Below are 26480 nucleotides of genomic sequence, written 5' to 3'. Positions count from 1 at the left end.
GAAGTGAAAAACCCAAAAGCACAAAGGTGAGAGCAAACAAAGCACCAGTCACGAATTAGAAGTACAAAATGAGGATTTGTAAAGAAAAATGTCGAAGGATTTCAATATAAGTCAAGTGGAGACTGGTTTTCCTTTGCTGTAAACAAAACTCGTGAGACTAACATATTCTCACAGGAGTTTATGCTACGCCACTCTCTCGTGTACGAAAGATAAAGATTACAGTTTATGACATTTTAAATATGGATATTTTTCTTGCATAAATGCATTGCTCAGAGGCCTTTATCAAGCCCCCAGAGCCATGTGGAGTACTTTTTATGATGGATTTATACACTTTATTTTGCTTCAAAATCTCGACCACCATTCACTGCCATTATAAAGCTTTGAAGACCAAGGACATGTTTTAATATAACTAGGATGGCTTGAGGGCGAGTAAATCATGGGGTAATTTAAATTTTCCTTTTAAATGTGAAGTGTAATATTGGTGGCATCTGACATTATTGCAAAAATAATGATTTCAAAAAAACTATTCAGCTGGCGCCAATAGCCTCATAGGCAGCATTTAATCATATTACAGTAGTGCAACTGTGCTTCCAGCAACCCGACATTGATTCCTGGCTTGAGGTCCTTTGCCGATCCTATTCCCCTCTCTCCATCCCATGCTCTCCAGTCCAATAAAAGCATATTATTCACTTCACTTTCAAGGAGGCTGATTTCACCGGACCAGGAAAAATGCTCAATTGACAAACCTCAAAATGTCCTGTCCTAATAGCTTCAGCACAGGCATTCTAGCATCATCCAGCTAACCGTCACAGAAAAACAGGACAGACATCGCCAATGGTGACTCAAAAGCTCCTTTGACTTTTTAAAGCAGTTTCAGTATGACTTTGACTCCAGCAGTTCCCACTTTCCCGAGGCGAGCTGCTAATCTATGCAGGTGATGTCACAGTGTGGGGAAGACTTTCATTTAGTGCTGAATCAGAGGAGACGAGGGAAGCCTCTTTATGTTTGCCTGGTCTAAATCTGGACATCCTCCCCAGCAAGCGAGCGGCTGATTCATACTGCTGTTTAAACTAAGCGCTCCAGCAAATGTTACGCCATTGAAAGTGGGCTGAGGTGTATTTTTGAACACTCATCACGAACGCTCGCTCGCGTGAATACACATTTAAAGTCCATGCTTTCTTTGAGCACGTTAGCAGATTCTCATGGGGGCGCTGCAACTGTTGAGAGAAATACTCAAGCATATTTGCTTCCAGCAACAGTTCAAAACAAAGAGTGGAATTTCTCCTTGAAATCTCAGTCCTCCAGAAAAACTCTCATAGAAGGAAGCGTTAAGGAGCCAAATGACTCATTTTTTTTAGTTGACAGATCATAAAATCACTCGAGAAAGATGGCTGTTCAGAAATGTCTGTTTATTGAGTTAATGGGTACAGACAGTAGCGTGCTGCACTAGATCTATTAAATATAAAATCTTGCGATTCTGACTATATTTATGTTATGTACTATATACTATTGTAGTATTTATGAATACTTTTATTTTAAAGGATTTTTAAAGCATTTGATGTGTTTGTGATTTTTTTATTTGGCTTTATTTTAATTTCAGCTTTATTTTTAGTCATTTTAGTACATCAACTTGTTTCTGTTAGGTGCAAAGGCAAGAATTTTATTATTTTTTTTTTTACACTTCATTCCGAATCAACATAACTAGTTACGGTAATTGTGAACTCCCAAATGAGTCTGAATTATTAAAAACGAAATAACAATCGAGATTAAGGACTGTTCCGTGAATCTGACTCAACAAAAAGAACCGGTTCATAAGTGTCATATTCAAAGCTTTCCTGTTCGTCAGTGCCACTAGATTTATATTTCTTGCTGCATTTGCAACCCTTTTTGTTGCATTCTTGAGCCAATGATCAGTGTATCCCCTTGCAATCTGAAATCCATGTCCTAAACAAGACAAATCAATTCATGCCACACACTTAAAAACAACTAAAGAGAAATCATTTGAAATTTATGTGGATTTATTTAGGTTTTCAAACATGTTCAAACCCCTTTTCACACAACAACATAGACATGTAGATGTAATATCAATCTGAAGTCACAAAAGGGCAATGCGTATTAGACTATGTTCCGTTTTTACCCTTAGAGCTCTGTTTGTGATTTGGATTTGCACTGGAGAATAAATACTGCTGTCAAAAGTCACACACGTTCATAAGCTGATCATTAACATAATGAACTACTTATCTGCATTTGTGTATGTTTGCATTCTATTTCATTACAAATGCAAATTTTGTTGTATGTGACTATTTGGAATTGAGCTATAGCTTAATCAGTCTGTACCATAAAGAGCGGTTGCCTGGGTATTAAATGAAGCAGAGGAACAGAAGAAAACATCAAAAATGACTGCTCTGTCTTTCAATCAAAGGACGTGATCATACACTGCATAAAATAGCATAGAAACAGAAGGGTGACGCTCATGCCCGTGCAAATCTGTGAGAGAAGAGTACGGTAGCTTACGCGAGTGACTTTGTGCACTGTAACAACATTCATGTATATTTCAGTCTTTCAGACAGCCAGTAAGCAAGAAGAACAGCAAAAAGACCTTTCAGAAAGGTCAGGAAATTGCGGCAGGTTTGAACTGGAATCGTAATGTACAGAAAGAGAAAACACAACCTGTGTATATCAGAGGCAAAGCCTACAGGTGTTTCAACATGTTTCTTGTTAGACATAAAGATGTGTGTCTTCTTGGTCATTGATAGGTAAAATTGTAATGAATAAAGAGATTTTTTCTTGACAAACTAAAGTGCTTTTGCCTTAAGTTAAACCGATTTTCTGGCAAAGCGCTGATGTGTCACGCAAAATACACTTCACCTTCAACAGATCATCTCGTGATCCTTTAAATTGTGCAGAAATACAAACTTTAGCACATTAAAGTTTATATTTCATAAACCCTACTTTACACGATATAAGTCCAACACTTACTATCAAGAGCCCTTCAATCACGGCTTTCGTGAAGAAGAGGGTGCTTGCCTCAGTGTCCGTCATGCAAGTGTTTCCCAGCTCTTAAATAAGTGCTCTGACCCTCCAGGGTCACGGTGAACGGGTGTCCTCAGAAGGGCATACCACCAGTGATCTGTCGGGCCACCTGCTCCTCCGTACTCTCCTCCTTCTCGCTGCCGCGCTCCTTGTTCCAGTCCTTCAGGCCCTCCGGCAGCGATGTGTCCTCGTCCATGCTTCCCGTTCCCTCCACAAACTCTTCATAAGTTGACTTTTCAGCAAACGGCCTTCGGCCCAGCAGCTCCACCATGTCTTTCTTATCCAGAACCTCTTTCTCCAGTAGATGTAGTGCCACCTAGTGGTGAAAAATGAGAGATTTACTGTTAAGTTTCACAACAGTTTTCTGTGCACACAATTGATGTGACAATGATGAAAACAAATCAATGTAAATGCATTGATCCTGATAGTGGCCTGCTGTACCTTCTCCACCTCAGCCTTCTTCTCAGTCAGCAGCTGCTGTGTGCGCTGATAGGCCATGTTGATGAGGTTTCTGACCTCTGTGTCGATGAGGCATGCTGTGGCCTCGCTATAGGGCTTCTCCAAAACCATCTCTCCCTGCCGTGGCAGGTCAAAAGACACCTGCCCTACCTTTTCATTCATGCCAAACTGCACAATCTGTAAATAGAAGAGTAACAGGGGTCTCTGGATTATATTGTAGGTATAACATGTAAAAGATACAATAATTATATATATATATATATATATATCATTAATAAAATCATTTTTCCATCTTTTTTTACGTTTTATTTATACCTTGCTGGTCATGGTCAATATAAATCTACATACAAATAAAGTAAATATATATGCACTGCAATTATTGGTCAAAAATATTGTAAAAATTATAATATTCTAAAATATTTTCTATTTTGAAAATATAACTATAGGACTATAATTCCTGTGATGGAAAACTGAATGTTCAGCATCATTACTCCAGTCTTCAGTGTCATTCTAATATGCTGATTTGCTGCTCAAGAAACATTTCTTATTAGGATTATTATTATTATTATTATTTTAAAGAACAAAATACACATTTAAATAATGAAATAATTCAATCATTATTTAAAATAAATAAATCTTATATTGTCTTATCTCTCGGTCGCTCAGATGGTCTGTATCCATCTTATCTCAAAATGCATTCTGTTCATTATTAAAAAAACTAAACAATATATAATTATTTTTTTAAACATTTACCAAAGCAGCACAAATTAAAAATCGAAGGAAAATCCTATCAAACTGTCAGAAGTCATCCATTAACTATTCATGAACCACCAATGATATTTTCTAAACAGCCAATGAAGAAATCATATGAATATTTGAGTGACCTGTGCGTAGGCACTCTGTGTCACTTTCTTCAGGTCATCCTGTGCCCCTGTAGTAATGCGGCCAAAAAAGATCTCCTCAGACACACGTCCACCCAGCGTCATACACATTCTGTCCAGCAGCTGCTCCTTGGTGTACAGGTACTGCTCTTTAGGCAAATACTGGGCATAGCCCAAACCCTTCCCACGCGGGATGATGGATACCTGAAATGACCAATGACATGACTGAGTACACTGACAGAGCAAAGTATTACAATGCACGTGAATACGTGGGGGTTTTACTTTAAGCAAAGGGTCAGCGTGCTCAAGGAACCAGCCAGCTACAGCATGACCGGCCTCATGGTAAGCCACTGTCTTCTTCTCCTCTGGCTGCAGCACCTGCGTCTTCTTCTCAAGACCTAAACATGCAGGGAGCTTATAACTATCTGAACTTCACACCAAAACTATGCATCCACTCGAACAGATTAATATCACAGTTTGCTATAAATATGTTTAACCAAAAACAAATTTAAATTTCACATCTGTCACTAACCCCCAATGACTCGTTCGATGGCTTGCTCAAAGTGTTTTTGGTTGATGGCATCAGAAAGGTGGCGGGCTGCGATTAGCGCAGCCTCGTTGCACACATTAGCGATGTCCGCACCTGTCAGAGAGAAATCAATAAGCGGTGAAATTTAGTTCACATCTCATAAACAACTTTTAAAACTGAAATGTATAAAAAGTCTTTACTTGCCTGAAAAACCAGGTGTTAGAGCAGCCATTTTCCTTGCCAGAGATTCTTTATCCAACTGTGCTTCCATCTTTAGTGGTCTCAGATGGACTTTGAATATAGAGGCTCTGCCTTTGATATCTGGTGGCCCTGCACTCATCATGCAATATACAAAATGCACATATAGTTCAAAGGTTTTCTTTATTTTTTTATTTATTTATTTTTTATCAAAAGTGACACTTAATTAAATTGATTAAATCACACTTAACGAGTAAAGTGCTTTTTAATAGCCTGCAATTAAAGTTCCCCTACAGTTTAAAGTATGTTAAAGGATATAACTATTTAAAATATATATATTTAGATAAACATAGACAAAAAATCATACCGATATATATCTGTCTATCAAAGCGTCCGGGTCTCATCAAAGCTGGATCTAGAATATCTGGTCTGTTGGTGCCTGCCAGCACTACAACATTGGTAGCCGTGTTAAATCCTACAAATGAGAGAAAAGGAAAATACATTTGCATGTATAAATACATCACAGAATTTTTAATACCAACTTTAAATATTGTGTGAGGTTCTGACACACGAAGGATCTGGAGCTTTGACCATTAAATACTCTTATTTGTATTACAAGAAATTCTAATGAAATTCTAAGAAGAAGTTAAGAAATCTAATATCAGATCGCCACTTAATCATGGAAGCTAATGTTTTCAAGATACAAACCATCCATCTCAACTAGTAACTGGTTGAGCGTGTTCTCTTGTTCACTCTGTCCGCCAAAGTTGCCTCTGCCTCTCTTTCTTCCAACAGCATCGATCTCGTCTATGAACAGAATGCATGGGGCATTCTTCCGGGCCAATACAAAGAGATCCCGAACCTTCACAAAATTACATCGTTTTAGTCACACTTTGTTTAAAGTTTCCCAGAAAGCAAACTTAACACCATGAAGCTCATAATAGGATACAGAAAATGTACTTGCCCTGGCAGGTCCAACCCCCACGAACATCTCTAAGAACTCTGATCCATTCACAGTGATGAAGGGGACGTTGGCTTCTCCCGCAGTGGCCTTGGCAAGTAAAGTCTTTCCGGTGCCTGGGGGTCCAGTCAAAATAGCCCCCTAAACCAGAAGATTAAACCTTCTGTTGAAATCTCAGCTGACTTACTAAAGCCAGTTATGCAATGTTATGTAAAAGTCTTGTGCTACCTTTGGAATCTTGGCACCCAAATCCTGGTACTGCTTTGGGTTCTTAAGAAAGTTGACAAACTCCATGATCTCCAGTTTTGCCTCCTCACAGCCCGCCACATCTTTGAATTTGACGTCAATATCATCTCGTAGTACTTTGGCAGTGGTCTCGCTGACGCTGAAGAGCCCACCCATTCCCCTCCCTGGCCTCCCTGCCCCGGCAGGACCTCTCCTCACCATGAACAGTAAGAAGCCAATGATCAATATGGTGGGCAACATGCTAAGGAGGAACGACCTAAAAATGACACGGGAAAAAGACACAAATGTGCACGACATTTCAGCTTCTTGTTTGATTGTTGATACTGCAAATTTACGTCAATGTCTCACCCATCACTTTCAGTGGAATAGACCACCGGCAGTCTGTTCTCTCCTTCAATACCCATCTCTAGCTGAGCAGTTTCCAGGTTCCGCTCAAATGTGTCCACACTGCCGATGTTGAACCACACGTATTGCTGCATGAAGAAAGGATCACATTGTGTGTCATGATTATGCATAGTTTTTAGGGAAAAGAGAAATATATACTGTACATAGTCTACCATTCAAAGGTTTGAGGTCGGTAATTTTTGAATGTTCACCAAAGCTGCATTTATTTGATCAAAGATACACACACAAAAAAAAGAAAAACAGTGCAATTTTGTAAATTTGTATTTTCTTTTTTAATCTATTTTCAAATGTCATTTATTCCTGTGATGGCAAAGCTGAATTTTCAGCATCATTACTCCAGTCTGCAGTGTCACATGATCTTTCAGAAACTAATATGCTAATATGCTATCTAATATGCTGATTTGGTGCTGAAGAATAATTTCTTATTAATATCAATGTTGAAAACAGTTGTGCCTCTTAATATTTTCGTTGAAATCATGATACATTTTTTTCAGGGTTTTTTATAATGGATAGAAAGTTCAAAAGAACAGCATTTATTTGAAATAGGAATTACATGTAACATACATATCTTACCTTTCAATTTTGACCAATTCAATGCACCCCTGCTGAATAAAAGTATTAATTTCTTTTTTTTTGAAAATATATCTTACGGGCCCCAAACTTTTGGACGGTAGTCTATGTAGGACTGACCTGGTTAATGGATCGTCTTTTTAATTATATGATCACTGGCTTGGTTACCAGCAATGAATATCTAAAAATAATAAACATAACTAAAATTGAATCCTTGTAAAGAACTCACCCCATCAACTGGAGTTTTACCCGGAGTAAAGATGACTTTTACATATCGCTTGTTTATAACCTCCAACCTGTCAACCTAGCAAAGATAAAATACATAACTTCCTGGATAAAAGTTAAAGTGGAAAGAAACATCGAAGAGTATTGATTGAAAATACCGATAAAACGGAAGTGATTACATACCACTCCTTTTGCAAGGTAACCATTTACAAAGTCTTTCCAGGTGACCTCTCTTCCTCCATCTCGGAAGAAGAAATAATATGTGACAGCGGTCCAGAAGGCTGTTCCACACAGGAAATAGAGACGGAATTCTTTATCGTCCCACGGAACATCGCCCTGCATGAGAGTGACAGAGAAATAAAGGCATGTTACTATGCATGTTATTGATCTTATTGTGAACGATTCATCCATGCAATATGTTTCTTTTTTTTTTTAAATGCATGAAATAATGTTTTGACCTTTTAATTTTTACTTTTTTTTAATCAAAATGTTTACTTCCGAACTTTGACTCTTGATCTTCCTATTAGATGTCAGACTTCTCTCTGGTGAAGTATTATTACATCTGCCACGTTAAACAGTAGTAACCAAGCTTTAAATGTTACAATAAGCCTAATATTAGTATTAATAATTGCTAGACATCTTTTAACCTTTTGGAGACGGCTGTACCAATTGGATTCATCTTTACGCCCCCCTCTTTTTCCTCCTCCACTACTTCCACCTCCACCAGTGCTCTTCTGAGCATTGGCTGGTTTGGCCTCTGGGTTAAAGCGGATACAAAAATGACATGACTATATTGAATGTAATATAAATGGCAGTTAATTCGCATTATAAGCTTATGAGAGATATTACCTTTGACTTCTGCATTGGATGGCTTGGGCTCTCCATTTTTTGGAGCACCGTTTTTATTATTAGGGAAGTATTTTTCAAATCCTTTAGTGCAAGAAGATAAAACACAATTAGAAGAACAGTCCAGTTTTGAGAAACTCAATGTAATTGTATAATTTCTGTAATTCACACCTTTGGGAGGTTTGGAGCTTAATCTTCTATACGTGCCCAAGACCTGAGAGAGCAAGGATCTTCGGCCTAGGGCAATTTGCCCAACACCCTGAACCTTCAAAAGCAAATACATTAAGATGATCAATAAAACACAAAAACAAATTACAACTGCTGTGAAAATTGAAAAGCAATACTCAAGTCAGTGTTTGGTTGCTTAGATCACCACACTGGAGAACCTCTGGAGAACCTTTAGGATCCTCAAATATCATATCTCAAAGGAGAAACTTACAGTTCCTGCCCTTGTCGAAGTCTCCAGAGGTTCTTGAGAGGGTTTTTCCAATAAAGCCCAAAAGCCTCAAACATCTTTTAGCCCATTAAGGATTATGTAACTACTGTTTTCAACAGATACTATGAAAACAAGTAGGGAAATGCCAATGTTTTTATATCTATAATAAAGATGTTTACAAAAAACATTGAAAACGCACAAACTGATGTTTTGGTAAGTCTAATGTGAAGAACTGTGACATAACACGAGCTAAACGCGTTACTCAACGCAATGTCACACAGGCCGACTTCTGTTTCCTATCCAACTCTCTTTGATCTATTACAATGCAATCTGCTGCAAGCAAAAGACAAACGGATGACAAACACGATAAATGGCAAATCTGTGAGCAGATCACAGCGTATGGTGACGGGAGTGATGAAAGATCCAGATGAATACAGTCAAGCCGCACATTTACCGATTGCACACGGTTTGTTGATCTGACATTTGGCAGCAGCGCGTGAAGAAAGTTCCTGCAGCCTCTGGACAGATGCAGATATCGGTGTGCCATTATGGCACTGTGCGCTTGTTACTATAATCAATACAGAAAACAAGACATCGGACGAAAAGTTTTGACAACATGAACTTGAAATTGACTGCGTCCCATTATGTTTTACTTCCGGTGCACGCTGGTGACGCGCTCATTGTAAATATCCATTGTTAACCCTCTGTGGTTCAGTGATATTTTTCTGCACTCTCATCTTATTCAAAATAAATAAATCGTTAACATTACATAAAATACATTAAAATTTAGTTTTTCTACACGTTTTCAGTTGTTGAATTGAGATAGCATTTGGGTATCTTTGTGGTTCATCAAGTGATAAAAAAGTCCAGGTATAAGTGTAAATAAAGAAAAAATGAAGGTGTAAGGAAAATATTTGATTACTTTTTAGAATTCTAAAAAAAATTTGTCGACAACGCTATAAATGTTACATTTCTAAGATCTACATTTCTAAGTAATTTCTCATTTTCTCCGGCTTAGATGAAGTAAGAAAAAAAGTGTTTTAAAGCTTGTTGTTTTGAAGAATATCACAGTTATATATTATATGATAATAGTAAGGCCTTTACATAGGGAGTATGTGTTATTTAAGGAAAATATGATTGTAGTTTCAGAATGACATTTAAAAAACAAAAAACAAGTCTATAGGGTAAAACATCCTACGCCGGGGGGAAATGGATTAATTAGGCTACTGTAGTAAATCTGTTCCTAAACATCAAATTCTATTTTTGTTTTTCATCAAATGTATACTAACTAGTTGATTGAATAAAAATAATTCAAAATTACCTCAAGTTAGCATCAGGTTAGTTAGCTAGCCAGATAGCATCATCAATATTTTACAAATAGGCTATTATAATTTTGTAATTCATAATTACTGATTATATTATTTTAATTTGAAGTTAAAACTGCATGTACTCTGATTTTGCTGTAAATGTATAAAGCAAATTGCTTTGTTATACTGGGGGCATATTACCGCACCTGTGGAGCAAAACGCCCCCTTGGTGCAAATGTAATTTTTGTTAAAAATCTACTTGGTTTATAATATATATGTAATTATCACTAAAACGATGATAACTATTCTGGATACATTTAACTTTTGATTCATTAAAATAATAATAATAATAATAATAATAATTACACAGTCCTCAAAGGTGGTAGTTTTCCTCCACTATACCCTATATTGTAAGATGAAGTCATAAAAAAAATTAAGCAAAGAACGTATTAAATAAATCATAAGACTTAATGGTGAAATAGAGCTTGGAGGATTTTGCAGTTATGACGTCAGAATTGTATCTATGGGAAATTTTTTAACTCTAAAATGTCCTTGGGTGTTTTGAAATGAAAATTTCTTTTGGACTTTTGAAATAAAACTTTTTTTGGCTTTCATTATTAGAGGGCATTATTTTCACAGAATTACTCATTTTTTTATTGTTAAAGAAATCTGCAATTGTTCTGTCTAATTCATGCCAAAAGTGAATAATTTGGGGAATTGTTTGCAGCATATACTTCTATTTAGGACAATTATGGATTGATTTTGTTTCTTTAAGAGAATTGCCACTTCTTCTTTCCAATCCATTTATTATCTGTATAGACTGGCCAAATTTACACATGGTCCCAGTGTTTCTTCAGGTGACAGTAAAGAACAGAGCAAAACACTGTCAGTAATGTGTACATTACATGAAGCAACATGTTTCCCTCTTTCCCTCAAGTCTTTGACATGGCACTGTCTTGCCCAACTGGAATGATAACATTCTTGTTACAATGTTAAGTTGCCCCGTTTAAGGGGCTAAATCCGTTATGATCATTAAAAATATGCTTTTTTTTTACAGGCCATTGAAAATGCCTATAAACATAAACAATCAATGTAAAAAAAAATATTCTAAAAACAACAGCTGGTACTTTACACCATGCAATACACCATCTAAGTTAAACAAACTTGTGAACAAGAACATTTTGTCGACTTATTAAAACATCAACATTAGTAGTATAGTGAGTGCTAACAGTGCAGTGGAGGATTTGCAGGTGTTAAATTATATGAAAGAATCTGTGCGGGATGATTATTTTGAGCATTCCATGCATGCCCATATCCCACAAGCCCTTATATGTCTCTCTGTTCCTCAGTATCAGTAACATGTATTTAGAGTTTCGGTTTCTCTAAATGCACATATAGAAATTTAAATGAAAGTGTGACCTGCTGTGGCTATTTCTTGTGTGTGGAGTTTTTTATTAAGACACAGTCTTAACATAGAGGTTTACTTTATGCAGCTGGCCACTAATTCAACAATTAACACTTTCAACACTCAATGTGTTTTAAAAAGTGATATTGTGTTTTGTTTTTCTAAATCATTCAAAGGTAGGGATTACTTTAAATGTAACTTTATTATATATAGATGCGTGGGTGTGTGTAAGTCTGAAAAACGATCATATGATGTATGATCTAGTATCTTTTCTGTTTATATTTGTATACAAATTTAGTTACCTTTATTAAATGAGTTTTAATTCAAAGTAATCAGACTGTTGTGACCAAGGCACAAAATGCTGCCTTCTGCCTGCACTCTTATCCTGGGCCCCTTCAACATAAAGATGGATTTGGGGAATATGGCCTTTTCCTGAGGCTGCAGATTGGCCTAATGTTAAAATGCACTCATCCCAGAGCTGACGCTGCCGGGAGGGTAAGCCTGTCATGAATGGGACTGCTGATTGGCACAACAGCACACAGATATACAAACTACTCCATGACTATTGTTGTATCAGGGCCAAGCTAAATCATACACAGAGGGTAAGAAATGACAATACCTTCACAATAACCTCCTAAAATGTCTGAAGAGTTACTCTTTTGACATTCTTCTGTAAAATGTTTGTCCAGGCATGTATTTTATCTTTGATATCTCAGATCTCAGCTTTGCCTAAAAAGGCATTTACTGTACTCTGTGTGACATGTATGGCATGTCGACAACAGGATATAATAATGACCAATCACCTGTGACATGCAGGCAACAGGTCGTTTTTAAAAGCTGCATGCTTTATGAGCTGGAAGAAAACTTGCATGCATACAACATACAGCATTTTCTCTAAGAATGTATTCTAAAGTAACTGCTAAATCACAATGACTTGTCTTGCAGCCCTTCGTGGAAATGAGCAACATGAAATAATTTTCTGCTTTTTCAGTCTTCCTTTTGAATCCAGTAGGGTCCACCGTAATAAACCACACACACTTCTGTAAACTTTATACTTTTTTGGAGGAGACTATGTGTACATTAATTCCACTTTCAGTGACATTCACACACACTGACCCAAATTACACATATCATTTTCTTTCCTAAACCTAAAAAAATAAATAAATAAATAATCACAATTATATATTATTCATAGTTTTCACATGATGATACACCCTTACAGCAACACCCACATAGAGAGCAAAAGAAGGCTTTCCTCTACTGACTGCCAGTTATTTTAATGAGGTTTGCATTAAGTAGTAATGTAGTAAGTCATTTAATAAATATATTATATTTAATAAAGGCCAAATTCAGTATATACCTTATTGATGATGCATACTTTATACAGGCAAGCAGATGTATCCAAAAATATAAACGCAATGCACAAAGTTTAATATCACATTTTTTTTCATAGAAAACCATTATAAAGAAGACGCTTAACCATTCAGTGCATTGCGTTCATATTCCGGCCTAATTTGCTTGCCTGCATAAAGCGCGCATCATTAATAAGGTGTATACTAAATTTAAACTTTTAAAGTGTTTTCACATTAAATGTTTTAGAATGTGCCACTGTTTTTATTGATTGAAATAATGTGCCGGGTGCTTTATATGGATTGCTAATGGATAAAACTTGCATTTTGATCACATATCTTTGTTTTATTCTTTTGAGAGGTGATGTAAATATTTTTGGATTGGAACATTTAGAAAATTGACAGACTTGTGCTGCAGTTCTGTCGATGTTTTGCCCGCTAGGTCTTCAAGCCAGTCACATGACTGAAAACTATGAATTGACAGTCTTGATATTTTAAGGTTGTAATTTGCACTTGTCTAAATCACATCACAATGAAATACTTCACTAGAAGCTGACACAGTATAATACATTGTTAAGTTCCTTAGGAAATAGCATAAAAGACTTGAATACAGATGACATTAATCTTTAAAAGTTCCTTATGAAGGCGAATAATACTTATATAGTGATTTAATGGAGTAGATTTGATGTATTGTATCTCGGCTGTAGCCTAAATCATAAAATACACAGAAACTACCACAGCCTGATAAAAAAAAAAATATATATATATATATATATAACTATTTCTTATCTTAAATATTAATTGTGATTACAAATAATTTCATATGACACTGACATTTGTGAAATTGAAGACCAATGAAAAACATTTGAAGGCACACATCTTTTTTCTTCTGACAGGTTGGTCTCTTTTGCTTGAGTCTGTCTTTTCTAGCAGTGATTAACTGATAAGTTGTCTTTTAAAAAACTTGAAAATTACTATAAACACATACTTATATTGCATTGCCTGTTGGCTGCTCACAAATGAGTCAAGAGCAAGGCTTTACAGTGGCGGCTTGTTCAGAAAGCATCTGATATATTTTATGAATGAACACACACACACACACACACACACACACACAAAAACATCTTGAGGAATGTATGCTTTATACTCAGCTTTCACACAGCAGATCTGAGAGCTGAGTTCCTTGATTGCTATCAATCTGCAAAGGAATTCTTCAACAAAAGCAACGTTTCAATCAGATAGTAGCAGCAAAAAAAAAAGATTTTCATTAATAAATCTCATAAACAAATATGTATAAAAAATATTACATTTGTATATATACACACACACACACACACTATTTTGCATGTTCATTATCATTATTATCATGCAAGGAATTTTTTTTAAGGGAAAGTTTACCCAAAAATGAAAAGTGCCCCATGATTTAATTTAATAAAGGTCCATATTTAAAACTTCATAAACTGTAATCTCTAGTTTCCGCTAACTGTTGTGCATGAGAGAGTGGCATTCCATCGGATGAAGTAGGATGTTGTCGTAGTGTAAGCTCCAGTGAGAATATGTTTCCACGTTTTGTTTACAGAAAAAGAAAACCAGTTTCTTATTGTCTTATATCGAAATCCTCCGACAATTTTCTTTACAAATCCCAGTTTGGTATTTCTTATTTGACTGGTGTTTTGTTTTGCTCTCTCCTCTGTACTTCTGCGTTCATCACCTCTCACTGGAGCTTACGCTATGGATATGTCCAACGTCATCCACTGGAACGCCACTCTCTTATGTATGTGTGTACGACACTTAGTGGAAGCTAAAGATTATGGTTTATAAAGTTTTAAATATTAATATTTTTCTAACACAAACGCGTTGCTTCACAAGGTCTTTATTAACCCCGTGTAGAGTACTTTTTATGATGAATGGCTGCACTTAATTGGTCATTATAAAGCTTGGAAGAGCAAGGATATTTTTTTTTAAATATATATAACTCCAATTGTATTTGTCTGAGAGAAGAAAGTCATATACACCTATAATGGCTTGAGGGGGAGTAAAGCTTGGGTTCATGTTCATTGTTGGGTGAACTGTCCCTTTAAGGTGCATAGCCTTGAAAAATTCTATATTTCCAATCTATATATCAAATCCAAAGTAGCCCCACACAGTAATGCAGTCTTTCTCTGTATATCCCTTTAAACAACTGCCTATGTATCTGTTATGTGACTCAGGGAAAAAAAATGTTAAATAGTTACGCATATGACCAGTTCACTGCAGTGCTTTCCAGCCTAAAAGTTATTAGCGCCGCCTGGCAGATAAAATCCACTTATAGAGCATAATTTTCTCTCAGCTGACATGACAATTGTCTACAGCTCTAACTACAGGTGCAGCACATAGTGGAGTGGAGTTTTGAGAACTGTTTCTCCAGAATAAAACAAACCTAACATTCAAACTCAGTCTGAATTTGCTTTAGTGTTTGAGCATGATTTACCATGACACCTATAGGCAACTGAAAGCACAGCATGCCGTTATAAGATGCTGAAGTGATCAGTGGGAGTGGCTCGTCATGAGATAGATACCTTACCTTTTACTGAGACGTTAGCAGCCACAGGCAGGTAATCTGTACCTGTGCAGAGAAGGTTTGGAGGAATACAGCGGATCTCAGTTTCGTCTGTTTTGCGCCAGCGGGACTTCTGCGTGTGAACTACTGGAGTCGAGAATTTGGAAATATTGTGCACGAGAAGGATTTAACAGTCTGCTGTATTTACGAGAAATGGATTCCAACGGCATTGCTGAGAAACAATGTAAGTGTTTAATGAAAACTAAAATGGAACTTTTGCTGCAACTGTATTAAAATGATTCGGAAATGGACACGCGTGTCACAAAAGTCACTCGACAAACTTTTGATGTTCAGCTTGAGAGCAGTGAATGTTCAGACCTGTTCACTAAAGCTGCACGCGCTCTTGAGTTTCAGCCACGCGCAACTGAATGTTAACCATTACAAAACAATAGTCCTCGCACTGATTTATTAGATATTAGATTTAAAGGTCGATGTTGTAATGTAGAGGGAAACAAACAGATGATAAACCGAGTTTATTTAATATGCCATATATTAGATATTGGATTTAACTTGTACACTAAGTTTGAAAATACTTTTAAAAATCACACATTCTTTGTTTTCAGTCAGCTATTTCTGTGGATGTCGTATGATAAACGCATGAATAGGTGGTGTATAGTGTAAATTGAGTTAGAGGACATAATATGGCTGCCACACCCTTAGAAACTTTGTATTGTCGTTTGTTGGGTGTGTTTGTCCCTCTCTAACAGTGCTCCAATTTTGCAGCAATATAATAACCTACTAGACTTCCTATTAAGGATGGGGCACAGGAGAGGTGTCATTGGCCTGGAGCAACATTCCGTCGACTGTCTCACATAACATCCCTTTCATTACTTCAGTTCCTCTGCCTGAAACGTCTGTCAAATTATGGGTTTACTCGCTTCTTTAAACCAAGGCTTAAATCATTTTAAAGTGTTTGTCTACAGATCAGAGTTTTAGAAAAAAAAGTTTAAAAAGAGTAACATTTGTATTTGAAAAAATATGCAAAACCGTAATCGTGACCTATGTTTGGGTTCTAAAAAGCCTAAGACCTCTAAATAACTGCATGCTTGTTGTGTACACACCTCCTGAATCTCCAGTATCTCTCTCACCCAGGCGGATATGAATAGGATCTAACTGTCCTCTCTTTTACTGAAATGACAAGGGTTTGTGGGGGCAGATAGACCCACTACAAATTGTCGTCTTATAAAAAAAAAAAAAAAGCTGTCATTCTGTATGTACATACTTTTATGAATCTGAAACAAACATAATGCTATGTTGAAAAAAGACACTTAGGCCAGAACTTTTAAAAATAGATGCATAAAATAACTATTATGCAACTTCTCAAGTTTACAGTGAAAGTGAGGCATAGAAATGCAGAATTATGTTAAAAATGTTTATAAATTAAGCATCAAAGTCACTTGAATTAACATGATCTTTATCTATTTTATTTGAGCATTATTACTATTGTAGTAATTCATATTTTGAAGCAGATTTTATTTTTTATATTGAGTTTTCATTTGAATTTTAGTTTGTTTTATTTTTAATTGAAACTTTGACATTGCAGTACAAAAACACCACTCTGAATAAAATGCTCTTTGCCGACTGTCTACCTTTTATTAATACAAATGTAAATTCTGAAACGGTCATAAAACAGCACATCTAAATCCACCGAAGATCGTGGGATGAGGTCTGGAGTGTGGCTGCTGTGTTTTGGACCGGAAGTGCAGCCACTAGATGGCGCCATTGCCTCTGCACAGAAAGACAAGCCAAAGCCCAATACTTCAGCAGCTGTCACTCACAGGGGGGTTGTTGGGGGGCTATAGACGCGTCAGAATTTTAATAGCCCCGGTTTAGACCCATTTCTTCATGAAGTAACTCTGACGTAATCAATATAATTTATTTTCTTAGCACCCCCACATATTGGGCTAGACCCTCTTAGCACCGGTAGAGAGAAACATTCTGGCGCCGTGCCTGGTCACGCATGTGTAGTATTCGTTCTTTGCGCTTTTGACAGTCGTCTCAAGTATACTTTTAATAAGTATACTCGTTAATTATTTATTTAATTCAACATTATAGTCGTCTCAAGTATACTTTTAATAATATACTCGTTAAATATTTATTTAATTCAACATTACTGACGTGTTGTTAGAATTCGCAAACAAATATACGTTAGCTATTGGATGAGATCACGTATCACTACAGTGTTTTCTAGGGATGAACTTTGCATTAGTACACGCCCCGAGGCCGCGGACAAGCGAGTGAGACTCAGCAGCAGGTCATTGGGATGTGTTTGCGGCTCGCTTATTCAGAAGCAGTTTTAATTTCTGTCTCGGAGTATTCACAATATGCAGTGTGTACGAAGACAGCCAGCGCGGAGCCAGTCTCGAGAGTCCTTACACCACGCGCAGATCAAAACAACAGCGAGCAACAGCTTGAAGCGTCTAGGTAGGACAATAAATAAAACGATAATCTTATGTGTATCTCTGCAATAAGCTTGCCTTTACATTGGCATTCAGTTGGCCATATTATGTATGCAGTTAATTGCAACTAATAAATTCTCTTTTTTCCTTTTGTAACTTGCCTATCTAGAATACAGTGTTAGTAGGGAGCTATTATAGTAAATAGAGCAAAAACACATCACACCTATTGATTCGTGGTTGTGTTTAAAGTATACACACCACGCCTTTGTAAATAACTCATTTGTGCTATGGTAGTTTGACCTAAAAGCTGGTCCTGGTTGGTGTCAGGTGTCTCTTTTTTAGGCAGAGTCTTTTGTGTTTTACATAAAAGTTTAAGCCACGTTTTCTTCCTCAGCAGCTGGACTCATAAATGGTTGGGTTCCTTCCTCAATTGGACCAGAGAGAGACAATACAATCCTTTTTCTTTGTTCTGCCTTCCTAAAAAGGATTTTGTGATGTGGGAAATAACCCACAAATCTGTCTTTCAGAATGAGCTTTGAAAGAATGACAATGTGAGCGCTCTTGCTCTTGCTCTTGTCCTCCCCACAGGTTTGGAGGATGACAAGGACCTGCAGTTCTTGATGAATGGTGGAAATCTTTTGAAAGTCCGCTCGGGTTCATGGAAAAAGCCACGCTACTACAAACTCCAGGAGGACTGCAAGACCCTGTGGCATGAGTCCAAAAAGACCCTGAAGTCCAAACAGACATGTGAGTCACAAAAAAGGGATGTGCACAGGCCAGGGGTGTGTCGGAGTCAGCCCTTTCTTTGCATATGTGCGCTTGTGTCCTGGACTGACCCACAGTGTGTTTTGTTTGTTAATATGAATGTTGATGAGTGTCTCTCAGAGAAGAGACTATAGCACTTCCCTTCTCTATTGGATTTAAAAGCAAATCCTAATTTGTAAGTATAAACATGGTAAAACTAATGCATACAGACAAAATTAAGTTATGTAGTGCATAATATGTATAGGAAGTATAGCATTAATGTCTTTGATAGTAAAATTATCTTGCATATTTTAATATTAGAGCATATTGAGCATAAGAGACTTCAAAAACGGTGAATACCACTACATCATTACATCATAATAATGAATGACTGTCATAATGATGCATTTTTATAGATCTCTTGTCTTTGTTAAATGCTTTAAAGCGTTGCCTAGAAGATTAGTATATAATTTATAAATGTAATACATTAAAATGGCGAATGATGAAACAAATGTTTCACCAAATTAACTATTTGTGTTCAAGTTGTTTTACTATAGCAGATTAACGTTATATTGTCATTTTGTGACTGGTGCTGTATAGGAGACCTGGGGCTATGTTTAAAATGTATGTATATTTTTATGCAAATGCATAAAATCAAGCTTACAGTGCTATTTTATTATGCATGACCTCTTCTACATAGAATTTCCATATTCATATTACTGTGATCCAGCATTTAACAGCAGGCACTATTAAAAACTAGGGGGCAAAAAACTAGCTTTGATGAAAAATGTCTTGTCTTGCAGTTTATTTTTACACGTTTTAAGCATACATCGCTTTAAACATACTTTATTTTCTTTATCAGAAAAAAATCAAATTGAGATCCTGATTAACAACATTTTTGGATCAGTGAATCAAAAAACAAACAAAAAAAAGATATAAGATATAAAAAAAGATATAAAAACATCCAAAATATATGATCAGTGTCCGTGATCAGTGGGACCCACATTGTTACACATTACCCCATTGTGTATTTTCTGTATTTCATTTTATAAAGTACAGTTATGCTCATGTTTGTGTATCTTTTTCTCACTCAGTCTCTGTTGAGGACATCGAGGAGGTGCGAACAGGTCGGCAGACGGACAGTTTGAAGAAGCACACAGAGGAGTCTGTGGAGGGTCGAGCGTTCTCCATCTTGTTTAAGAGCCAACAGAAGAGCCTGGACCTGATCGCCAGCTCTGAGGAAGAAGCCAAGAAGTGGGTTGATGGTTTGGAGAAAGTCATCTCAAATATGAAGAACCTCACTCTGCAGAAGAAAACGGAGCAGTATCCTTTTCAAACGCCTGTGATTCTGAGGTGCATTTTGAGCATTATTCTTTCAGATATCCTTCTAATTGTCCTTGCATCAGAGTTCTAGCTGGATCTACAGCTGTATGCGTAAAGCAGATAAAAACTTTGATAACAAGATCAGTCAGAAAGAGCTGAAGAGCTTTCTACGAGACATCAACATTGAGGTGGATGAAGACTATGCTGCAATGCTCTTTCAGGTAATATCTGATTCTGCAGGAATCTAACCCAGTTTACCCATCTATAATGTTGTTCTCTCAGGGCTACAGGTACATCTCATGCATGCATTAACTAACAATGCTCAATACATTTCATACAGTATTCATTAAACTTTAAGGTAAGTTAATAAAAATAACATCTTAGCACAGATCCATTAAACTTTATTAAGAGATACAACTTTTGCTTTTTTTAATATGTTAGTAAATTTCTTAGTTAACATTAACTAAGAAATGGAACAGTATTAGAACGTGTTACCTACACAAGAAATAACTCGACTAGAAACACCAGTTTCCTCTCTTTCAGAAATGTGACAAATCAAAGTGCGGATTTCTAGAGGGCGAGGAGATTGAGCATTTCTATGAAATCCTGACACAAAGAGAGGAGATTGAGGTCATCTATGGAGCGTATGCAAAGACAGACGGTCTTATGAGCGCCTCTGACCTGCTGAACTTCCTGTTGAACGAACAGAGAGAGGACGCGTCTCAGAATGATGCCCTTCAGCTTATTGAGAAATATGAGCTTGATGAAAATGGTAATGCCTCAGAAAAGACACTAAAGACATTTTAAATGTTACAAAATATGCTCTGATCTTTTAAACTTTCTATTCATCAAAGGGTCCTGAAAAAAAGCATTTACGTTTTTAACATTAATCATAATAAGAAGAAATGTTTCTTAAGCAGCAAATCAACATATTATGAATGATTTCTGAAGGATCATGTGACACTGAAGACTTCTGAATGGCTGCTGAAAACTCAGCTTTGCCTTCACAGAAATAAATCACATTTTAAAATGCATTTAAATAGAATGATGTTTCACAGTTTTCCTTTTAGTATGTTTCTTTTAAAAACATAAAAAAAGTAAACGAATGCATTTATTTTCAGTATAACAAATTGCAAGTATAGCTTCTTTGTAATTGCATGTCTGTGTTTGCACGTCTTGTAGCCAAAGCCAAACAGCAAATGACAAAAGATGGCTTCCTGATGTACTTGCAACAGCCAGAGGGGCTGATCCTTAACCCGGCTCATAAAAGTGTTTACCAGGACATGAACCAGCCTCTCAACCATTACTTCATCTCCTCCTCTCACAACACATACCTGCTGGAGGACCAGCTCAAAGGACCCAGCAGCACTGAGGCGTACATAAAGTAATGATGTCAATCATTCAACATTTGTTTGCATTTTAATGAAATAGTTTAAAGATGAATCACCCGATTTAATTTGCTAGTTACTAGTTTCATAATGAAAGCATCTGAATGAATGAACCGTTCGAAAAGCAGGTTTTTATGGCTTATTTTTGGAGTACAAGTTGCATTATCCCTCCACAGAGCGCTTCTTAAGGGCTGCCGCTGTGTGGAGTTGGACTGCTGGGATGGATCAGATGGAGAGCCGGTCATTTATCATGGATACACTCTCACCTCGAAGATCCTCTTCAAAGATGTGATAAAAGCCGTTAAAGAATATGCCTTTAAGGTGAAAATATTATTAACATAATGAATGCAAACAGCTGTCATTTCATCAAGATAATCTAGTGATTGATTTTGGGACTTGTAGAGCTTGTCCTTCTGGTGTACTTTCGGTCAACAGTGTGTTTTTTACTTTTCCCCAGACGTCCGAGTATCCTGTGATCCTGTCTTTGGAGAACCACTGCAGTGTGGAGCAGCAGAAGATCATGGCTCAGCACTTGATCTCCATCCTGGATAGCGCTCTGGTCACCAAACCCCTCAGAGATCAGATGCCCACATTCCTCCCTTCCCCAGAGGTTAGTGATTACTAGATGTAAGTAAGTAATCTGTAGATGTAAGGCGCAGTAATCTACTTGGCCATGTTATACAGGCATATTTACATGCAAGATTATGTAAGGGATACCGTACGTTAATTTGGTTCTTATAAAATACAAAATAAACCTGACAGGGCGCTCAGGAAACCAAGCCTAATAGGGTTTTTGTAATAATGACTGATTGATTGTATGTCATCCTGCTTATTACACACCCAATTGCAGTATTTTTATTTTTACTTTTTTTATGTATATTGTATTTATGATATTATTTTGTTGAGTGTGTAATTTGTATCTGCCATGCAATAGCCAATGAAGCTGATTTAGCAATAAATTTAAATACAACCAACCAACGATACCTGGAACTGAAGATTAAATATTTCATCAGAGGATATTAGTGTTGTCAGATATTAAATAACTGATATGGTACCAGTGTTCATTGGTTGTAATTAAAAAAAATAAAGCGGTATGTGCCAGGTATAGCACTGTAATATGTGCCATTTATTTGTGTAATCTAAATTACAAATTGAAAATTTACTTTTAGCAGTTTAAAATATAGAGATTGATTTAATCCAGTAGCAGTGGCTTCATACGTGAGACGCAAGAGAATTTTCCAGCCTGTCTGAACTGGAGATGCTTTCAGGATGGAATTCTGTATGGAATGTCTGGAATTTATTCAGCAGCTCTCTACTTGAAATCATCGCTGCATTTCAAACTCTCTTTGTTTAAACCATTCACACGATTATAAAATGCCAGCTCTTCAAAAGAAAAAACAAGACTGACACTTCAATTATGTTCACATGCAGCACAGATATGAAATGAGGAAATGGCAAATGCAGAGTTCTGTGATAATGTTGGTCCATCGTGGTTTTGTGGTGAACTGCTTTTAAAGAGCATGCATTGGATTACTATGGTGACTGGTGCTTTGTCTGCTGGGGAGCAGGTGATTATTATAGTTTACATAAGTGTTTTCCATTCCCCTCCGTCAAGGTGTGGCCTGTCCTTGTCACTGTCACAGTCAACAAAAGAAACCCTGCTGCTCTATGGCAAAAGCTTAAATACAAAATCAGTAGTCTAGTTGTTAAATGCACCCTTAACTGCTAAAAAGTGAGTGAAAATAAAAGTGACGTGACATTCAGCCAAGTATGGAAATACTCAGAATTCGTGCTCTGCATTTAACCCATCCGAAGTGAACACACACCCGGAGCAGTGGGCAGCCATTTATGCTGCGGCGCCCGGGGAGCAGTTGGGGGTTCGATGCCTTGCTCAAGTGCACCTAAGTCGTGGTATTGAGGGTGGAGAGAGCACTGTACATGCACCCCCCCCCCCATCCCCCCCCACCCACCCCTTTGATTGCGAGTCCGACTCTGTAACCATTAGGCCACGACTTCCCCATGAATGTCACGTCAGCAGCACATTTATCATTTATCAGCAGGCTCAGATTTAATGGCTGTGTTGTGTATTCTTTAGGAGCTCAAAGGCCGGTTCATAGTCAAAGGAAAAAGACTAGACAAACTTGAGGACATGTTTTCAGAGGAGTCCAAAACAGCAGAGGAAGGCAGTGTAACAGAGGAAGAAGATGAAGGTGACGAAGAAGACCAGGAAAAGAAGTCTAGTGTAAGCTGATTTCTGTGCTCTCTTTCTTGCATACCTATGTGACCATGGAAAGAAAAAAAATCTTTAATTAAATTATTTATATAGATTTTATTTCATTAAATAAATACACATACCTAAAACAGAAAACAAAGTCGCTGAAGTTGGCGAAGGAGCTGTCTGATTTGGTGATCTACTGCAAAAGTGTCCACTTCCGAGGGTTTGAGGATTCCCGGGACAAGCAGTCCTTTTATGAGATGGCCTCCTTCAAAGAGGGAGAAGCTGTGAAACTGGCGGAGGAATCAGGTGTGATGTCATGACTAACACAGGCAAACACATATGAAACACATAAACACATGCCGTAGGATGTGGACTTGCACAGATTCATTACTCTGCAAAATAGTCAGAAATGTGCATAAGCTGACAGATGATGGTTCTGCTTGAGGGAGAGCTTTGACACAACTTTGAATATGGAAACGAGCAGGTGACTAACAAGGAAAAGAGCCATTCAGATTTTTTTACTTTCATTTAGACTTTACTAGACAGCCAAAAGAGAGACCGATTTTATTCATAAAATTATCTATTAAAATAAAATCTTCAAGTTTAGTTGTTTAGTAAATTAAGTAACGTATGGTAATTTACACAGAAAATAAAATGTTGAATAAAAGTGGTAAAAGACTTGAAAAGTGGCTGCCGGTTACAGCATCTAAAACAATATACACTCGTGTTCAAATTTGCGAAGTCTCTAAGATTGTTATTTAAATGTATTTTGCAGAAAATGCAGCCTTGGTGTATATAGCAAGTATATATGGTATATGATGGTGGACATTTTGACCTTTCAAAAACCTGCCTATGTCTATTCGTCAACTACCCAGACACATTTCTCAGCTAATAATTGTATTTATCTGTCACAGCAAATGATTACATCCGTCACAACACAGACAAACTGAGCCGGATTTATCCAGCAGGACTGAGGACGGACTCCTCAAACTATAACCCTGTGCCTCTGTGGAACACAGGCTGTCAGATAGGTAAAGAAGATGTGCATTTTTATACCCACCATACAACTGACACGTGGCATTCAAATCAAGCCATCGTCGAAGTTGATGTTAATGTCTCTGTGCTAAATTCACAGCCATTTTAAAGCTTTCTGATTTTTCCGATTTATCTCTCTTTTCTCCAGTGGCCCTTAACTTCCAGACCCCCTGCCCAGAGATGGATCTGAATCAGGGGCTCTTTCTCCAAAACGGACAGAGTGGTTATAACCTCAAGCCTTCTTTCCTACGAGACCAAGACACTAAGTTTGACCCCATCACTCTCCCCGCGGGACCGTGGTTAAAGAATAAGTCTCTTCATCTGATGGTAATTGATCTGCACCTTTATTTTAGCACATGGACTGCGTCTTTGTGTAATGTCAGTTGGATATATTTTTTTAATTAGACTTTTGCAGTTACAATGCTGGGTGTGTTAAATGTTCACTGCTGTTCCTGTTTGTCTAATAGGTGATCTCAGCCCAGCAGTTGCCTAAAGTGAGCAAAAGGAAGTCCTCTATTGTTGATCCCATTGTGAAAGTGCAGATCTACGGTGTGCCAGCTGATACGACTGCGGTGGAAACGCAGTACATTCAGAATAACGGTACAGTAGCGCTCTAAATGTGCTCAGTCAGGACTCTCCTCGCGATCAAGATGTTGCCTAATCGCTCTCTGTTGTCTCTCAAGGCTTCAACCCCATGTGGAATGAGAACTTCCAGTTTAATGTGCGTGTGCCAGATCTAGCCCTCGTGCGCTTTTTGATTGAGGACTACGACTCCAGTTCCAACAATGAATTCATTGGCCAGTACACACTTCCCTTCAACAGCCTAAAGAACGGTTAGTGTGTTGAAATACATGCTCATCTCTTTGTGATTTTTTTTTTTTTTCAGTTAAAACTTAAATTGCTGTTGTATGTATGATATATATTATTATAGCCACATAAGCAGACAATCAATAGTATTGCACGTGGTGTATTGTGTTCATATTGTAAGTGGTGTATTTTTTGTTATACCACAGGATATCACCACGTGCCACTGCTCACTGAGAAAGAAGACCACCTTTCCTCCGCTGGGCTTTTCGTTCATATCATGGTTGTGGATGCTGAATAACACATGATGGTGCGGGTTTTATACTCTGTCTGAGATGATCTTATGTGACTTTATTCAACAGCGCAGAAATCTCAAAAGGTCAGCAAAAAATGAGGCAGCTTGAGTGATTCTTATGGGTAAATGAGAAACTGTGGGAATAGAGCAACTTTTCTAAAGGTGCGAAATGATGGTCTCCCCTAACAATAACACTTTTGTACTTTTTACAATTTGTAAAATACATTTATATTTTTTAGTATGCCAAATAGATGACTTAATATTGAGTGTCAGCCTTTAGTCTTAGTTAAACTGAGCACTGTTTTTAGTTATTCAGATTTTAGCAGAGGAATAATTTGATTGGGATTACAAATAAACAAGACCACTCCATCCTCTGGGTAGTTTCTCTAGATAATGTTTTAAGCCTGCATTAGAGGTTGTATTTTCGTCTCATGTAGTTCCTTATAACATTTGATTTATGTTTTTATTAAATGAGGTAATCAATTGTCGTATTTTTGGCTGATACTAATAAAATCAGTGATTCTGATAAAATTACCAACTGTATGCATCCATGTAAAGGTGAAATAAATGTAAGTTATTCAAAACTGTAGTGCTCAAGTACTTTTTGTTCGGTAATTGCTTCAACCAGATAAGAGGCATGGAGAAATTGTAATACAACATAATATTATTGTAATAATCATCAGGATCAGTCCTGCCAGATTTGGCAGTTTAGACATCTACAAAGCTGTAAGAGTAAGCTTTATTAGCGTGGACATCCAGGCCACATGAAAGCAGAAGAACCACCACATTACTTTGGTAACATCACTGAACTTCCTATTTGGCAGC

At 37.1% G+C, this 26480-nt stretch overlaps 2 protein-coding genes across 3 annotated transcripts; one reads left to right on the top strand and one right to left on the bottom strand.

Moving 5' to 3' along the window:
• Positions 1-2000: 2000 nt before the first annotated feature.
• LOC132155008 (AFG3-like protein 2) lies at positions 2001-9452 on the bottom strand. Its single transcript, XM_059563772.1, has 17 exons — positions 9244-9452; positions 8525-8618; positions 8357-8437; positions 8155-8264; positions 7691-7843; positions 7512-7586; positions 6656-6780; positions 6290-6563; positions 6065-6202; positions 5809-5962; positions 5468-5575; positions 5107-5232; positions 4906-5016; positions 4656-4771; positions 4377-4577; positions 3475-3669; positions 2001-3349 (listed from the first exon to the last, which is right to left on the bottom strand). Exons 1-17 carry the CDS (start codon positions 9334-9336, stop codon positions 3107-3109), a joined length of 2397 nt encoding a protein of 798 aa, XP_059419755.1. The 5' UTR covers positions 9337-9452; the 3' UTR covers positions 2001-3106.
• Positions 9453-15525: 6073 nt separating this feature from the next.
• plcd1b (phospholipase C, delta 1b) lies at positions 15526-26239 on the top strand. Of its 2 annotated transcripts, none has more exons than XM_059563769.1 (15): positions 15526-15633; positions 18437-18595; positions 19687-19915; positions 20007-20136; positions 20459-20687; positions 21098-21299; positions 21480-21624; positions 21761-21913; positions 23399-23545; positions 23668-23827; positions 24436-24552; positions 24705-24883; positions 25024-25156; positions 25240-25389; positions 25570-26239. In XM_059563769.1, exons 1-15 carry the CDS (start codon positions 15603-15605, stop codon positions 25659-25661), a joined length of 2256 nt encoding a protein of 751 aa, XP_059419752.1. In that variant the 5' UTR covers positions 15526-15602; the 3' UTR covers positions 25662-26239. The 2 variants fall into 2 exon arrangements, with proteins under 2 accessions (XP_059419752.1, XP_059419751.1); XM_059563768.1 differs by lacking the exon at positions 15526-15633 and adding an exon at positions 17724-17873.
• The last annotated feature ends 241 nt before the right edge of the window (positions 26240-26480 follow it).

Source organism: Carassius carassius, chromosome 12, assembly GCF_963082965.1.
Source record: "Carassius carassius chromosome 12, fCarCar2.1, whole genome shotgun sequence".
Lineage (NCBI taxonomy): Eukaryota > Metazoa > Chordata > Actinopteri > Cypriniformes > Cyprinidae > Carassius > Carassius carassius.
The sequence above is the reverse complement of the archived record's forward strand: the minus strand, read 5'-3'. Positions and strand labels throughout refer to the sequence as shown.

Bases quoted from the DNA above. Each gene is read 5' to 3' on its own strand.
- LOC132155008 (XM_059563772.1), bottom strand. From the start codon at position 9,336: ATGGCACACCGATATCTGCATCTGTCCAGAGGCTGCAGGAACTTTCTT. The intron at 7,587-7,690 runs GTATGTAATCAC...TATCTTTGCTAG, and splicing joins GTTACCTTGCAAAAGGAGTG to GTTGACAGGTTGGAGGTTAT. The intron at 3,350-3,474 runs GTACAGCAGGCC...TTTCACCACTAG, and splicing joins AGAAGGCTGAGGTGGAGAAG to GTGGCACTACATCTACTGGA.
- plcd1b (XM_059563768.1), top strand. From the start codon at position 17,774: ATGCAGTGTGTACGAAGACAGCCAGCGCGGAGCCAGTCTCGAGAGTCC. The intron at 24,884-25,023 runs GTAATTGATCTG...TTTGTCTAATAG, and splicing joins ATAAGTCTCTTCATCTGATG to GTGATCTCAGCCCAGCAGTT. The intron at 25,390-25,569 runs GTTAGTGTGTTG...GTTATACCACAG, and splicing joins CTTCAACAGCCTAAAGAACG to GATATCACCACGTGCCACTG.